We start from the raw sequence: 17,519 nt of genomic DNA, 5'->3' as shown, positions 1-17,519 counted from the left end.
TTTATTTTTATTTTTTTATGTTTATTTACTTTTGAGAGAGAGAGAGAGTGAGTGGGGGAGAGGCAGAGAGAGAGAGAAGGAGACACAGAATCTGAGGCAGGTTCCAGGCCCTGAGCTGTCAGCACAGAGCCCGACGCGGGGCTCGAACCCACGAACTGTGAGATCATGACCTGAGCCAAAGTCAGACGCTTAAACTGACTGAGCCACCCAGGCGCCCCTGGGAATCTGCATTTTAAATAAATTCTCCAGGTTGCTCTCAACCCCACTGAGGTTGGAACCACTGTTACTTGTCAAGGAGGACCTGTCATTAACAATGGCAGCTCAACATCTCCATCTTGTGGCTTCCTAACACCATTGTCATTGTTTTGCAAATGCAGTCCATGGATGTTAGGAAACTATTAAAAATCTGAAAAACAGAAAAGAAATAGGAACAAAGGACATTAGTGGAGTATCTGCTCCACGAATAACCAAGATTGAGTTATAACATCTTTTGACTTTTCCAACACCAAACTTGAACTTATCTGTATTAAACTTTTAAGGGGAAGTCAAATTGATGCATTTCAATTGTCATCCGACTACATGAAAACACAGGTATTGGATGGCTGCTATCTATAGATCATTACACCACGTTTTGGTTTCATACAGTGATGCCAAGAGGATTTCATGAATTATCAAGTTATCCTTCTAGAGCTTAGCTAATAAGGAACATGCCACTTTCCAAAAATAATTTAATATGGGGCACTCTTAGTTAAATTCAGTTCTACTGTTAAGTCTTCCTTCTAATTATAAAAGCAATAAACATTCATGGTAAAATAATTTTTAGAAAATATAAAATTTATGAAGGAAATGAAATTCATACTTTATTCCACCACTCCGATATACCGTACAATTCGAAATTGGGGGATACTATTTGCTTTTGTCCTTCTCCCTTCCCCTCTCTCCCTCTCTCTCTTCCCCTATACTCTTTCCATTTGACATTTTGCTTTTTTGTACCTGCCTTACTTTCTACAAGCTCTGTATTTTTTTTCTGTTTTTAATCACACATTTTACTTCTTTCATCTAAGATTTGGAAGCAAAGCTTCAATATTTTATTCAGTCTGATCACACTTTCATACTGCCTACTTCAAGTAACAGGTTAATGCTAAGCCAATGATTTATGTTTTGCTTGCAATTCTCTTCCTTATAATGCTCAGCATTTCACTGGCGCTTGTAAGCACACCAGTGTGTTGGGTGAGGGATGACTGATGATGACCATTCAATGGGGTAAGGATAGTCTCTTTAACAAGTGCCTCTGGGACAATGGTGCATCCATGTACAAATGAATGAAGTTGGACACTATAGTCACACCATACACAAAAAGCCTAAATATAACAGCTAAAATTTTTAAATTCTTAGAATAAAACAGAGGAGTAAACCTTCATGACCTTGGATTTCTTAAATATTAGACCAAAAGCAACAAACAAACAAAAAATAGGTAGGCTGGCCTTCATCAAAATGAAAATGTTTTTGCATTAAAAGACACTATCGACAGAAATGATATCCTACAAGATGGGAGGGAACATTGGCAAATTATATGTCTAGTGGGAGTCTAGTAACCAGAGTATATAAAGAACCCTTACAACTCCAACCAAATGACCAAACAAACAGCAAAAATGGGAAAGGGATCTGAATACATATTTCTCCAAGGAAGATATACAAATGGCCATCAGTCACATGATAATATGCTCAACATAATTAGTCATTAGGAATTGGAAATCAAAACCTAACAATAGCTGTTAACACCCACTAGGGTGTCTAAAACTAAGGTTCAGGGGAAAGGGAAAAATAACAAAATTGCTGTTGAGAATGTGGAGAAATTGGAAGCCTTATACACACACTGCTGGTGGGAATTTAAAGTGGCACAGCCACTGTTGAAAACAGCTTGGTGGTTCCTCAAAAGCTTAAACATATAATTAGCATATGACTCAGCAATTCTGCTCCTAGAGGTATATACCACCCTCCATTTAAAACAGGCATTCCAAAAACGCATGAACATGTATGTTCATAGTAGCACTATTCAAAACAGCCAAAAGTCGAAGCAACTCAATCCTCTATCAACAGATGAATGGGTAAACATAAGGTGGAATATCCATAAAGCAGAATATTATGCAGACATTAAAAGGAACGTTGCAATGTAGATGAACCTTAAAATCATCATTCTACATGAAGTAAGCTAGACCACACTATGTGTGGTTCGACTCATATGAAATATTCAAAATAAGACAACCCATAAAGACAGAAAGTAGAGTTGTGGTTGCCAGGAGGTAGGGGCAGGTGGGAATGAGGTGTGGCTGGGTATAAGGTGGGTATAAGATTTCCTTTAGAACTTCTGAAAATGTTTTGTTAAGAAAATAGAGGTCATGATTTCACAACATTGAAAATTTACCTAATGCCATCGAATAGTATACTTTAAAATGTGACAATGGAATATTAACTGGCCATCAAAAAAAAGATGACACCTTGACATTTGCAGTGCCGTGGTTGGAGTTAGAATGTATTATGCTAAGCGAAATAAGTTAGAGAAAGATAAATACCATATGATTTTTCCACTAATATGTGGAATTTACAAAACAAAACAGATGAACATATGGGAAGGGAGGCAGAAGAGAAGAAAGGGAAACAAACCACAAGAGACTATGAACGATAGAGAACAAACTGAGGGTTGATGGAGAGAGGTGGGTGGGAGATGGGCTGGATGGGTGATGGATATTAGGGAGGGCACTTGTTACGATGAGCACCGGGTGTTGTATGGAAGTGATGAATCACTGAATTCTACTTCTGAAACAAACATTGCCCTGTATATTAACTAACTAAAAATATATATATAAAAAAAAACTAAACTAAAAATAAAACTGAAAAATAATAAATAAATAAATGAATGAATTTCAATTCAATAAAATATTTTAAATTTTTAATGAAAAAATAATGCTTTTTAAAACCAATGCTACAGTGTATGTTAACTAACTTGATTTAATTTTTCAAAAATAATGCTCTTGAGGCCACTTTAATAAAATATTCAAGTATTTTGAAAAAGACTAAGCAGTCTATTTTTTTTTCCCCTTCTTTAAAATTTTTTAAGCGTTTCTTAAAGAGAGACACAAGGGAGGGCAGAGAGAGAGGGAGACACAGAATCTGAGGCAGGCTCCAGGCTCTGAGCTGTCCGCACAGAGCCCGACATGGGGCTCAAACTCACCAACTGTGAGATCATGACCTGAGCCGAAATTGGATGCTTAACTGACTGAGCCACCCAGGCGCCCCTTAGCAGTCTATTTTAATGCATTCATTTAAAAATAATATTCAGCTCATTATTGCTTACATGTAAATACGGTTTTTGAAAAAATTACTATATTTTTGAAAACAAACAAACAAAAGTACTAAAAGTATGGCATTGTTTTACATCTTTGCAAGTCTATTCAATACCTACCTGAATAGGAAAGGCCTCGATTTTCTTACCTGCCTCTTCACCTCTTACAGTCTGTTGTCTCAGTGGAAGGCAACCAAGAAATCCAGATTCACTGATACTGAGTAGGGAGAGGAAGACCTCACTGGCCCTCCAGCAGGTTCTCAGGGACCCCCCTCCCCACCAGGGTTCCAGAATGACCACCGGGCACTGCTGACGTCCAGTGTTCTTTCATAAAGTTTAATCAACCCTTTGAGAGCAGAGACACTATGAGCTGATTTGACAAAAATGGACACTAGGGAACAGAGACCTTAGGGCACAATGTGAAAGTCACACAGCTGAGGAGAGGCAGAGCTGAGACTCAAACCCACATCCGTCTTTCAGAAAGTATCTCTGATTTGAGAAGATCGACCATGAATGCACCCCACTATTTTCCCTCCCCCAAAACTCCATAGGCTACACCGGGGGGGGGGGGTCTCTTGATATCTCTCTCCCACTCCTCTACACTAAGAACATGTTGAAAGCCTTTATTTAGTTGGCACACTGTTATATAAAAGTCCAGCTTGCCCTTCTCTTGTGGATTGCATGCGGGATGGGAGGGCTTTGTCTTGCTTCAGAATCTGGGGTCCAGGGCTGTGCTGGGCCATCTGTGTCTGTGTCTGGATCCATCACCTCATGAGGGCTGATTTGGGGCATCACTCGCCAAATCAGCATTCAGTGACATCATGTTGGTGGCTTAAAGTCGGCCATAGTGGGAGTATTTACATCATGGAAATAGGAAAACCCTGGAAATCGGAACTGCACTCTCCCTTCCCAAAGACCTGTTTCCAGCACATCACTGCCCAAGACTGGCCACAGAAGAATCACCTAGAATTCATTAATAGGAGGAAAAGCTGCACCACAGGGCAGCTCTGTCCCCTAAAATAAATGACTATGAGAGAAGAAGTATGTGCTGTGTGCCCTGATGACAGGAGCCCTATCTCTGAGCATAGTATTCTTTGGCAGTGTGGTTGCAGCAGTACATGCTGAGCACAGATTCCAAATGTGAGAGGTTCATCTCCACCTCCCTAATGTCCTAGATCAAGGACATTTGTGGAAGTTGTCTCTCTTCTCAGGAACCACTGGTGTCCTGAAAACCCTGTCAATACACATTTGTCCAAGTGTTGACTCAGGGTCATTTGGTCCTGCTGCAACCTGAGTTTCTAGTTTGCCTTCCTCTGACCTCCAGGTCCTTTATCCTCACATGTTTTCTCCTCTTGGGTCATTTTAAATTGAGTGACAGTCCTTGGATCCCACCTACACAAATGCACCTGGCCTCATGTGTCCTGGAAGGTTGAAAGGAGGTCCTTAACAGGGCTTGGATCCTAAGTGTGGGGCGTGTGTGTGTCTGTGTGTGTGTCTGTGTGTGTAAAGCTGTTATCTTTCTACTTTATTTCCTCTCTAATCCATTTTGTGAAAACTCCCCTGCCCTCAATGCCTTTTCCATGAGAACATCGAGTACTGTCTCTAATATTTTATTAATTCATTCATTCATTCATTCATTGGATTGGTCAGGGTGTAACTGACTGAGAGTGAAATCAACGTGCTGCGTCTGAGGATGTATTAGTACTTCCTGGTTTCCATAGAAAGCTAACATCAGGGAGAACATTTTGGTGATATTCTGGTTTCCATGACAACTGGGGTAAGCCATTCCTTCCTGGAGACAGAAACATTTAACAAGGATATTTACAGACTGGAGAGATGGAGTAACTGTAGAAACATCGAGACTAGTCGGTGTCTGCTATCAATGTGAGTTGTGTGTGTGTGTGTGTGTGTGTGTGTGTGTGTGCATTGCCAGCGTGTGGTCTTTAGTTGGACATTGAGAGCTCTAATCTCTCCTGTTTTAGAAGAGAGGATGGCAGCTCCTCTTGTGAAGAGCTAGGGTGATTGAATAACCTGTCATACCTCAGTCCCGTTTTACTGTCCTAAGGTGACACCACTGCACGAGGGAATTGTTACCTGAGTACTTGAAAGCAGAGGTCCCCAAGTATTTCTCATCATGTACCTCTGCTTAACGATTGTCCCATGAACCCTTAAGATGTAAGTTTACTCATTTACACCTACTTATAGTAAAATTATTGCGTGCATAAAATGAGAGAAAATTTGAAGTCAGTAAATGAGGGAAATGGGTAGGGTTGGGAAATCTAATGTTACTTTGTGTAACCTAGAGGATAATATTGTGAGTATTATCACACAATGAGTAGCTCATACACACACACAAACTAAGAAGCATGTCTAAAAGACAAAGTGTGAGCCCAAGCTCTGAGGTCTCCTCCTCAGATCATGGCTTCTCAGAAGCACCATATCTTCCCTTGGTTTTTCTAGAACTACAAGTGCCCACTCTTCCTATCATGGCACTCTTGTCTCATTGCTCCCTTTTTGACTTTTTTTTTCCTTTTTGGTCTCCAAAGAATTCTATCAAGCTGTCTCTAATTAAAATAATAAGAGAATATTGCTTAATAGTCATGTTTGTTTTTCCCTCTTTGTTTTTAAGGCCCTTCCTTTCCCTTTGGTTTCTAGAACTTTTACTATGATGAGCCTAGACCTGTTTGTATGTGTGTCTTCGTGTGTGTGTGTGTGATGGAATGTATTATGCTTGCAGTTTGGCACATCAAATATACCACCTGATATCGTTCTTTATTTTGGAAGATTGTTCCTTCACACATTCAGCAGTCCTTTGCTCTCTTCTTGGACTGCAATACAGTATCTCTTATGTGGTTAAAAATATACATTTTAATAATAATTTTTCCTTTGGCCAATGTAAAGTACACCTCAAAGACATTTCAAATATATTCTCATAGTTTTCTATGCTAACGGCATGGTACGATTTTGGTTGCCTTCTTTTTGTTCACTTACATCCAGTATTTCACTTCATATCTCCTTAGAGTCCTTGTAAAGTAAGGTTTTTGGTACCTATGTACACATAAATGTGTCCTCCCTGTAATATTTTAAAACATGATTTGAAAAGTGATATAGGGGAGCCTGGGTAGCTCAGTTGGTTAAGCGTCCGATTCTTGATCTCAGCTCAGGTCTCAGGGTCGATGAGTTCAAGCCTTGTGTTGGGCTCTACACTGGGGGTGAAAACTAGTTTAAAAAAAAAAAAAGGAAAGAAAAGTGATGTCTACCCTCACCACCCACTTCCATCCTTTTTCCTCTTCTGTTTTCAGTGGAACCATGCCATGACATTTCTGTTTGCCATTCTAGACTTTTCTCTTTCATTTACATGTCTTTTGTGTCCTAAGATAAAGTATATACCATTGTTCTCCATGTGAATATGTGCTTTATGTAAAGCATATTATTTGTACTTAATTGGTCTCTAGTTCGATTTTTTTTTGTCCGAATTTTCTTCCTGTGTCAATACATGAAGGTGTGCATCAGTCTTTGTGTTGGATACATAACATGCCCTTGTCAGATTAGATTATAGGTTTGTTAGTCTTTCCCCCTGGGTATCAAGGACCTGACATATGTCCAGTGTCGTTGTGACAAATTACGATGCAATGACTTATCATATGAACGAGGGCACATTTTTCTCCTTGTGCACGACACACGGCAATCGATAGGTTCTGAAATATACACCTCATCAACTTGCCTAGATACTAGTAATTATGGAGGCTGCCCTTGACTTTTTTTTTTTTAACCCTAATGCCATGCATGATTTCATTGGTGTTATAGAGGGTAGTGGAGGTTTCCTTGTGGCAGGTAATAGGGACCCGAGGGGTTAACAGAACACCTTTGGAAGAAAGTTAGCCTACTGGAAGGAAGAAACCACCTGAGTTTGCTAGAGGAATAGGAGATAAGTCTCTTTAGTCTTAAAACAAGGCCCTGAGGGAAACCCTGAACTTTGTATAGTTCTTTGCTCAAGTGCTCTTGCTTCTCCTTCTGTGAGTAGATAGCTCTTGAAGATGTGTGTCTGCAAGACTAGGCGCTGTTGGTCCTTCTTTGTTAATGAAAAATTGGGAGGCAGACCTCAGCGATTTGAAGGTGTATGTCTATTTAGTGTCATAGCTGATCATTTGTAGGTGAGAAACAAGCCTATTTTTTTCACTTCTTTGAGACGACTGAGGGCAGTTCATGATTTTTCAGTTTGTAACATTTGCCATTTAAATGTTTGTACAAAAATGGCTCACGTTTCCAAGTAGGCATGACCTCTATGAATTTATGAAACTAGTGAACAACATAAGGGAAAGGTTTGAAGATCCCACTCAGTTGTCCTACAAATAGAATTCAAACCCAATGAAAGCTTAACAACTCTTGCATGTGAAAGTTCATGCTGAATTCATCTGGCACTGGAAAGGTGCAAAAATAGGCAAGAATGTATTTTCTTTTATAACTGAAATGACATAAAATGTGCCTTTATAATAAAAAAGGGGAACTGCCAACTCATCCATTTAAGGAAATACATATTTGGGGGACAGTTTAAACTCACAAAACCTACAGCTTGAAAGAAGCTCCAACAAATAGGCAGTAATTGTAGGGATGGGGCATTGGGGTAAATATGAGAGAATTCCTGCATCTGGGGAGTGGGATGGGGGCAGTCATAGCAAGGAAAGTGCCCTCATTTTGAGACAACACCTCCAGAGGGTTGTTTTCTTTTCCTTTTTCTTTGGAAGTGAAGTGATTACAGCCCTCCCTGGGGAAAGGAGTTAAAGAATAAAGCTTCCAAAACAATTCTAAAACTCATGGCCGTTGATTGGATAAATAAATACTCACTGCCATCAGGCTCTTTCATTCCATAACCAAAGAGCAAATGGAATAGAACAAAAGGTATACCAGGACTTAAAAATTGAAGCTGGTCCATCTGAAGGCTCTACTTCTTGATGGTCTGGAATTGACTGTGAAGTTATAGATTGTGGAGTTGCTATTTATACCATTCCACTTCTGTCTTATTCTATGTGATTTTACTGGGCAGGCATGTTTGATAGATCATAGTAAACTAAAATTCTGGATGCATTTTCATATTCAAGGTCTCTGAGGATTGGGGGTCACTTGGAAAGTTACTTTCGTGTCATTCAAGATTCTAATTTTTTTAATTTTTTTAATTTTTGTTTATTTTTGAGAGAGAGAGAGAGAGAGAGAGAGAGAGAGAGAGAGAGAACAGAGAGAGACAAGAGTGCGAGCAGGGGAGGAACAAAGAGAGAGGGAGACACAGAATCCAAAGCAGGCTCCAGGCTCCGAGCTGTCAGCACAGAGCCCGATGCAGGGCTCGAACTCACGAATTGTGAGATCATGACCTGAGCTGAAGTTGGATGCCTAATTGACTGAGCCACCCAGACACCCCAAGAGTCTATTTTAATTCATTGCCCCTGGTGTGCAAAAAGAGGATCAACACTTAAATATTATTATCTCTTTCTATCATGTCTGTCTATGCACCCACCTGTATACATCTTTAGAGGGAAAGAAGAGAGCTGAGCTTCTGTTAGTATGAAAAAGAAAAAGAAAACCCTCTGCAAGATTAGGTACCAACCCTTCATGGAAGATATTTGGACAATGGGCCAAAGCATATGGTGAGAAGGCCACTTAGGATTTAATATTTTCATTTCACACCCTTCCCTTCTGATTGCCTCTCTCAAAGATGCATCGCTTTAGTAATTGGAAAAACAACCGTAATTGCTGTTTTGGTTGTCTGGTGAAAGTTACTCCATCGAAGTGCTTCATACTTTTATCATAGATATACACAAATGTGAATATGAGAGAGTATTCAAATAGGTGGTATGGGTTTTGTTCTAAGCTTATTTATTCATTTTGAGAGAGAGGGAGGGAGGGAGGGAGAGAGAGAGAGAGAGAAAGCACAAACAGTGGAAGGGCAGAGAGAGAGGGAGAGAGAACCCCAAGCAGGCTCTGCACAGTCAGCACAGAGCCTGATGCAGGGCTTGAACTCACGAACCGTGAGATCATAACCTGAGCCAAGGTCAGATGCTTACCTGAATGAGCCACCCAGGTGCCCCGGTGGTACTGTTTTTAAAACCCTTTTTAGTATCTTATATAAAATATGTACAAATAGAGTCTGTGGACTCACATATTTGCAGTTAGCATTCCTCCTAGGTGATCAGATTACTGATGCTTAACATTTTTTCTACTTTATAATTGTAAACAGCATTTTAGATTTTCCACGTGTATTTTCATTTTTTTTTAAATACGAAATTTATTGTCAAATTGGTTTCCATACAACACCCAGTGCTCATCCCAACAGGTGCCGTCCTCAATGCCCATCACCCGCCCTCCCCTCCCTCCCACCCCTCATCAACCTTCAGTTTGTTCTCAGTTTTTAAGAGTCTCTTATGTTTTGGCTCCCTCTCTCTCTAACTTTGTTTGTTTATTTGTTTGTTTGTTTGTTTGTTTGTTGTTTTTCTCCCACGTGTATTTTCAAAATAAGGAGCTGTTGGGGCGCCTGGGTGGCGCAGTCGGTTAAGCGTCCGACTTCAGCCAGGTCACGATCTCGCGGTCCGTGAGTTCGAGCCCCGCGTCAGGCTCTGGGCTGATGGCTCAGAGCCTGGAGCCTGTTTCCGTTTCTGTGTCTCCCTCTCTCTGCCCCTCACCCGTTCATGCTCTGTCTCTCTCTGTCCCAAAAATAAATAAACGTTGAAAAAAAAAAATTTTTAAAAAAAAAATAAGGAGCTGAAAACAACATTTACACTGGAAGCAGAAACATTTGCTTGCATGTGTAGAGCAGAAAGCATGGATTATATGCATCAATATCAGGCATCTTGGGTCACTAACGTCGTTGCTCTGAGTGTGTGTACATATCTGTGAGTGTGTGTGCGTAAGTGTGTGTATGTGTGTCTTGGGGGTCGGTAGCGATCTGGTTGGGGCTGAGGTGACTCAGGCCCTCCTGTTTTGTGTGACAGGCTGGCAGGTCCTGCTGCAGGGAGATTGCAGTGGCTGAGTCACCTGTTTTTCCTTCTCCCTTTTGTTCTGTGTCCTCACGTGACACTTGTGTTCTGAGAGCCAGTACGCTGAGTTCTCTAAAGCAGAGGACACAAAACCTGCATGATCGTACAGTCTGGCAAGAAAAAGTGTGTGCGGACTATGCCCAAAGTATGTATAGTTAGTCATACATTTCATATTATATCTATGAGTATGTGTGAAGAAAGTTGTGCATACACACATTTCTTGGGAAATAATATTTTGTATTATGAAATATATCATTTGAAACTGATAATGGATGAGCTAAAATCTATAAATGAATTACTATACATATTTGTACAGTGTATACAGAAAAGCGGAACCCATGAACAGGGAATTTCTGGGGGGGGAGGGATTGAGAGAACAATTGCATTTTCTGCATTACACACATCTGAGTGTTTGAAATGTATTTAAATAAAGTTTTTAAATGTCAGGGAAAAACCACATTGTAAAGAGACTCACAAAAGTTATGTGAAAAATCAGCATTCACATGAAACAGTGATCAAATGTGCTCTTGAGTGAAGAAATATAGTCCTAGGTAATATGCACCAGGCATGTGTATATGGATGCATAGGAAATGTGTGAGAAGCCCATACACCATCATACTGAGAGTGAGCATCTATAATGTATTGCCTCCTGTATATATCTCTCTACACGTTTTATGTTCTCCACAAATGCATTTAGCGTTACTTCAGAAACACCAAAAACACACTTACTTTATAGACTCTGTTTTTGTTACACACACACACACACACACACACACACACACACAAGCCACTACTATCATTAAATCTGTGTGTCTAAGACAGACAAAGGTTGTACTGAAAGTATGAAAGCAGTACTTCCCACTGTTCTGAAATAGGAGGACTAGGATAAACTAAGTAGCTTCACGTGGAGATGTATTTGAAATGCAAAAGAAGGAAGAAAATAGACATGTCTACATTATAAGTGAGATTTAACTAACATTTCTGTTTCAGAATGGCCTGCACTCCAGAGCTGGGGAAGGGAAAATGATGAATCCGTCCCCATTTCATTGGCTTAACTTCCCGTCCGCTTTTCTGATTTTCTAGATTGACATTAGAGGTGCATACGTCCTGGGTATCTATCTACATTTGACGTCATTTGATCCCTGGAAGGACAGCGCACCTCAGAAGCACAGAGCAGAATAAAGGGTCTGCTGGACACGCAGTTGGAGCATATGAATCAACAGATGCAGCTCACAGAACCACACCTCCCAGGATTTACGTGGCATTCAGTAAGACGTTCCCATTTTACTAAACATCCCATTTGCAGTCATCTCATGTTGAATCTGGAGTGTGGTTTACTTTGCTCCTCACTCTACAGCCACTTCTTTACACAAATTAAGTGCTTGGTGTGGGGAGGGTGGGGTGGGGGGAAGCCTTTTAAACCACCATAGAGAAATGAAAAAGTGCAGGTCACAGCCAATGGCCCACGCCTGCAGCAACTCTTATGAAGATGGTACCAGTAACCACCATGATGATCTTTGTGAACCTTTGGATTCTAGGCTCGTGCTCTTGAACACAACATTATGCTGACATTCAGTGTCTGTAGGCTGGAGATCACCCCTGGCTTCCCTGGGTACACAGGGTGGCACCAGCACCCCAGAAAATAAAAACTGAAACATTCCCCCAGAATGAACCCGGGGGAGCACAAAAGGCACAGGATGTCCAATACCACAGGTGAGATCTAGAAAATGACACCCACCTCCCCACACAGATGCTCTTTAATATGAAGTCATAACAAGCAGGGCAAGAAGTTGGGTTTGGCAAGTTATAAAACTCCTCTGGTATCTTCTGTATTTTTCCCTGATACTTGCCGTGTATTTTACCCCCCCCCCCCCGTCTGATACACACTCTATTTCTTTGCTTTGCCTCTTATCAATTCTCATTGACCAACATTGTTCTAATTTCACACAAAAGGAGTATTTTTTCTAATACTTTTCTTCTTTTCCTTTTCCACATTCCAGTACTCTCCAATATAGTCCGTTCAAAACACAGGCTCCAGCGACCCTGGGAGATTCAGGTGAAGAAAGACAGGCCACATAAGGTGTAAACCCTTTGTGGTCCTAGGCCAAAAGGTGTGGTGAAGAACATTGCTTTAGGGAACACCTGCCATGGCTGTGGGTATGACGGCCAGACCCTTCAACCTCTATTAATTCCGTCTTGAGAGGAAACTCAAATCATAATGGCTGCTGAGTACATCCTATGCAATTGGAAAGGCCACATTTGGCCAGCAAAGGTTTTGTCCAGATCTGGGATCTCACCAAAATATATGAGGAAAAGAGCACTTTCTCTAGAAGTTCAAATACTCTCAGTAGGTAAAAAAATTAAAGTGAAAAGCACAGACATAAAGCTCCTAAGTGAGTCTCAAATTGAATCCATTACCTCCTTGCTAGTGGCCCAGTCAAAGGCCAGTGTTCCACCAGGACAGAAAGTGGCCTACAGAAATGCTCTTAAAGTGGCACTGGAGATCCTGAATAAGAGAGCAAATTTCGGTCCAGCAAGAGCATCAGATGGTCTAGAGACCACTACACCATCTCAAAGGGGACCACAAATGCAAGCTCGTAAAAAGTACCAGAAGCCTAAAGGTACCTTACTGAGGAGTCTTAGGAAAAGAAAAAACCTCAAATCGCTGCTGGTGTGTTCACAGAATAAAAACGCCCCAGACAGTGGCCGATCACAGGCGCACACAACCATCACGCATACACTAAGGGAAAGGCGAGCAAAGTCCTCGCAAAGCTGCAGCATGTGCTCAAAGTTCCCATCACTTTCGGAAGATGATCATAAGACAGGAGGCCGACCACACGCACACACAATGGCCACGTGTACTCTAAGGGAAAGGCGAGCAAAGTCCTCGCGAAGCTGCAGCGTGTGCTCAAAGTTCTCATCACTTTCGGAAGATGTTCATAAGACAGGAGGTCAACCACACGCACACGCAACGGTCACGTGTACTCTAAGGGAAAGGCGAGCAAAGTCCTCGCGAAGCTGCAGCGTGTGCTCAAAGTTCTCATCACTTTCGGAAGATGTTCATAAGACAGGAGGCCGACCACACGTGCACACAACGGTCACGCGCACTCTAAGGGAAAGGCGAGCAAAGTCCTCGCGAAGCTGCAGCGTGTGCTCAAAGTTCTCATCACTTTCAGAACATGATCATAAGACAGGAGGTCAACCACACGTGCACACAACGGACACGCGCACTCTAAGGGAAAGGCGAGCAAAGTCCTGGCGAAGCTGCAGCGTGTGCTCAAAGTTTCCATCACTTTCAGAAGATGATCATAAGACAGGAGGCCGACCACACGCGCACACAACGGTCACGCGTACACTAAGGGAAAGGCGAGCAAAGTCCTCGCGAAGCTGCAGCGTGTGCTCAAAGTTTCCATCACTTTCAGAAGATGATCATAAGACAGGAGGCCGACCACACGCGCACACAACGGTCACGCGCACTCTAAGGGAAAGGCGAGCAAAGTCCTCTCGAAGCTGCAGCGTGTCCTCAAAGTTCTCATCACTTTCAGAACATGATCATAAGACAGGAGGTCAACCACACGTGCACACAACGGTCACGCGCACTCTAAGGGAAAGGCGAGCAAAGTCCTGGCGAAGCTGCAGCGTGTGCTCAAAGTTTCCATCACTTTCAGAAGATGATCATAAGACAGGAGGCCGACCACACGCGCACACAACGGTCACGCGTACACTAAGGGAAAGGCGAGCAAAGTCCTCGCGAAGCTGCAGCGTGTGCTCAAAGTTCTCATCACTTCCGAAAGATGATCATAAGACAGGAGGTCGACCACACGTGCACAGAATGGTCACGCGTACTCTAAGGGAAAGGCGAGCAAAGTCCTCGCGAAGCTGCAGCGTGTCCTCAAAGTTCTCATCACTTCTGGAAGATGATCATAAGACAGGAGGCCGACCACATGCACACACAACGGTCACGCGTACACTAAGGGAAAGGCGAGCAAAGTCCTCACGAAGCTGCAGCATGTGCGCAAAGCTCCCATCACTTTCGGAAGATGATCATAAGACAGGAGGCCGACCACACGCACACACAACGGTCACGCGTACTCTAAAGGAAAGGCGAGCAAAGTCCTCGCGAAGTGGCAGTGTGTCCTCAAAGTTCCCATCACTTTCAGAAGATGATCATAAGACAGGAGGCAAAGGAAATAGGGACACATCAAGAGGTATGTCTTTGCATCGCACAGTCAAAGAGAAGGGTACAAGTGCTAAAGATGGAGGCATCCTTCCACCTTTGTCACCAGGCTTCAACCTCACTTTGCCCAAAGCTCACAAAGAAGAGGCACATGACACCTACCCAAGGACCCTGGCTGTCTCCTCTGAAAGCTCTGCCTTCTCGGGGAATGTTGAGGACCATGGAGAGGTTGCCTGGAAGCCAGGCTTGGAAGGTGCAGCAGCATCCTCCAGTGCCCCTAAACAGAGGCGGTGTTATTCACTCGGTCTGGCAAATAGAAAAAGGAAGCTGCAGGTGACAGAGTTTGAGAAAGGGCTGCAAGAACTTCAACCTTCAGTCGACTCAAAGGCTATTAACCCCACCACCCCCATTAAAAAGAATGCCAACAAAGAAATGGGACAAGTGGCAAGCATGGGTTTTCCACAAGAGCCTTGTCCCATTGAAGGAGGAATGATGGTCTGGTTCAAATTTCAGAATCACCCATTTTGGCCTGCAGTAGTAAAGAGTGTCAGCCAAACAGAGCAGACTGCAAGGGTGCTTTTGGTTGAGGCAAACATGCACTGTGAAATGAGTGGCATTCGAGTTCCTCTTCGAAGATTAAAGCACCTGGATTGTAAAGAGAAAGAAAAACTAATAAAGAGAGCCAGGAAATTGTACGAGCAAAGTGTGAACTGGTGCTTCTCCCTGATTGCCCACTACAGAGAAAGGCTCAGGCGAGGTTCTTTTGCAGGCAGTTTCCTGGACTATTATGGTGCTGACATCAGTTACCCAATTAGGAAAGCCATCCAAGACAGGGATCTGGAGATTGATTTCCCAAAGGTGAATTATGCCGACCTGGAAGATTCTGAGGAGGAGACCTCCCTGGACGGGAAGAGGCCCTGCAAGAAAATTCTCCCTGACCGGATGAAGGCTGCTCGGGACCGAGCCAACCAGAAGCTAGTGGACTTCATCGTGAAAACAAAGGGGGCCGATCACCATCTTCTGGACATTGTCCAAGGCAGGAAACAGTCCAGGTGGCTGGTATCATTTAGGAATTCGAGCAGGTACGTGATCTGCGTTGAAACATACCTGGAGGACGAAGACCAGTTGGATGTGGTGGTAAGACATTTACAAGAAATCTACAAACAAATAGACAAGAAAACGCTGAATCTGGTAAGGGATGACAAAGTGAGTTTTGTTCTGGAAGTTCTTCTGCCAGAAGCAATCATTTGTTCAATTGCTGCACTTGATGGATTGGATTACAAGGAGGCAGAAAAAAAGTACCTACAGGGGCCACCTGTGCATTACCGGGAAAAAGAGCTATTTGATAAAAATATCCTAAAGAAAATAAGAAAGAGATAAGCAACAAGGAGCAAGACTAATTAACTCCCCCTGTACCCACACTTTAGCAGGAAGACCTCTCATTACCCTGTCTGTATGAAATGTGTGATCGTTCCGCTCTCTATGGCATGTAAATATGTTCTGGAAATTTGAGACCTTGGGAATATGCTGGATTCATTTTGGATCCATCTCTAGCACTTGTGGGTAGCACAGTCATCATCTTTTCTAGTACCCAAATGCCTCACAAATTAATTTGTTAAAATATTGCAAACAGTTGTACTTCCCTCTACTTGCTTGGATGTGTTAACTGTCCAGATGTTTTCCTAACATGGCTTTTAACCGTACTTCATATTTTAATATAGCACACACACATTATTTTATTACATGAAAGAGCACTGGTATCAAACATTAAGCAACAATCATTTTTAAAATCCAAGATAGATTCTTACAGAAACAATCTGCAATCTCTCATTCTTTTTGTGACACCTGAGTGTAAATGATTGGGTTCCTTCTTAAGATAATTCCTGAATTTTTTCTGCCATGCTTGTTTGTTTGGGAAAAATAGCCCTGAGAGCTGAAACCAATGACAGAGATGTTTTCTATATATTATCACTACCTTCAAATGGTTCTTGCAAAAGCAGTCTGGAATCCAAAGTTAATGGATCATTTGCACGTAGTCCACACGTGGGTGAATGAAATCTCAACGTGCAGTAAACATTTTGCCAGCCTGTGAAAGATTGTTAAACTCTACATTTCCCTGAGATTCCACTTAACGGAAGTAGCTCTTGTTCAATGGCTGAATGGTTTCCTTAAAACAGACAGGCTCCTGGCTGTCTTCTTAACTGACTGGATCCTTTGCGTATACTGGTTTATCCCCATGTGGATGACAACTAGACTAATCGTACACACCGTTTACCTATTTTAGACCTAGGAGTCCAGGCTCACTGCTAAGAGCCCGTCTGATTGGCACAAATTGTAGGAAAGCTCGCATTTTGCTCTGGACCTGTGTGCCCTAAAATGCAGTCGTTTGTCTGAAGCTAAGCAAGCTTTCTCTTTTGACTTATTCATTGACTAACCCTGACAGGTTCCAACAGTTATGCAGGCTGGAAAGTCATTCCAGGCTGCTTGAGCAATAGATGGACTGGGATCTGGGAACTTGGAAATGGGCTACAGAAAAGTATCCGTTTGGCTAAATATGGCTGTTGTCAGAATACAATGAAACATATGTAACTAAAAGATAAATTCTGAAGCCCATGAATTGTTATCCTACTTGAAACAAGAGTTTTTTGAGACAAAAAATGTTGGGAAAGCTAGTTTACTTTTAAAACTTGTTGTGAAAATAAACACTAAAGGTTTAATATACACCTGAGTGCATTTTTATTCTCAGAGAGAGTCAACTGTCACTCACAGGCCCATGTTATGTGTCCACATGGCCATGTGATTTGTGTGTGTGTAAAATTTTCAAGAGCTAGCTGTTTTGATTCACAATAAAACCACTGTATCTTTCACCTTGAACTTTTGCTTCATCATATTTATATAGATAGATGAATAGATGATAGATAGATAGATAGATAGATAGATAGACACATAATATTTTGGAATTTTAGTAATTTAG

The 17,519-nt window shown here is 42.0% G+C and overlaps 1 protein-coding gene across 1 annotated transcript; it reads left to right on the top strand.

Moving 5' to 3' along the window:
* The first annotated feature begins 12,036 nt into the window (after window positions 1-12,036).
* Window positions 12,037-17,308, top strand: LOC125159377 (PWWP domain-containing DNA repair factor 3B-like). The gene is made up of 2 exons (XM_047847720.1): window positions 12,037-12,081; window positions 12,369-17,308. The coding sequence occupies exon 2, from the start codon at window positions 12,587-12,589 to the stop codon at window positions 15,923-15,925; it is 3,339 nt and encodes a 1,112-aa protein (XP_047703676.1). The 5' UTR covers window positions 12,037-12,081; window positions 12,369-12,586; the 3' UTR covers window positions 15,926-17,308.
* Window positions 17,309-17,519: the final 211 nt, after the last annotated feature.

This window comes from Prionailurus viverrinus, unplaced genomic scaffold (genome assembly GCF_022837055.1).
Source record: "Prionailurus viverrinus isolate Anna unplaced genomic scaffold, UM_Priviv_1.0 scaffold_49, whole genome shotgun sequence".
NCBI lineage: Eukaryota > Metazoa > Chordata > Mammalia > Carnivora > Felidae > Prionailurus > Prionailurus viverrinus.
This window is presented reverse-complemented; position numbering and strand designations above follow the sequence as displayed.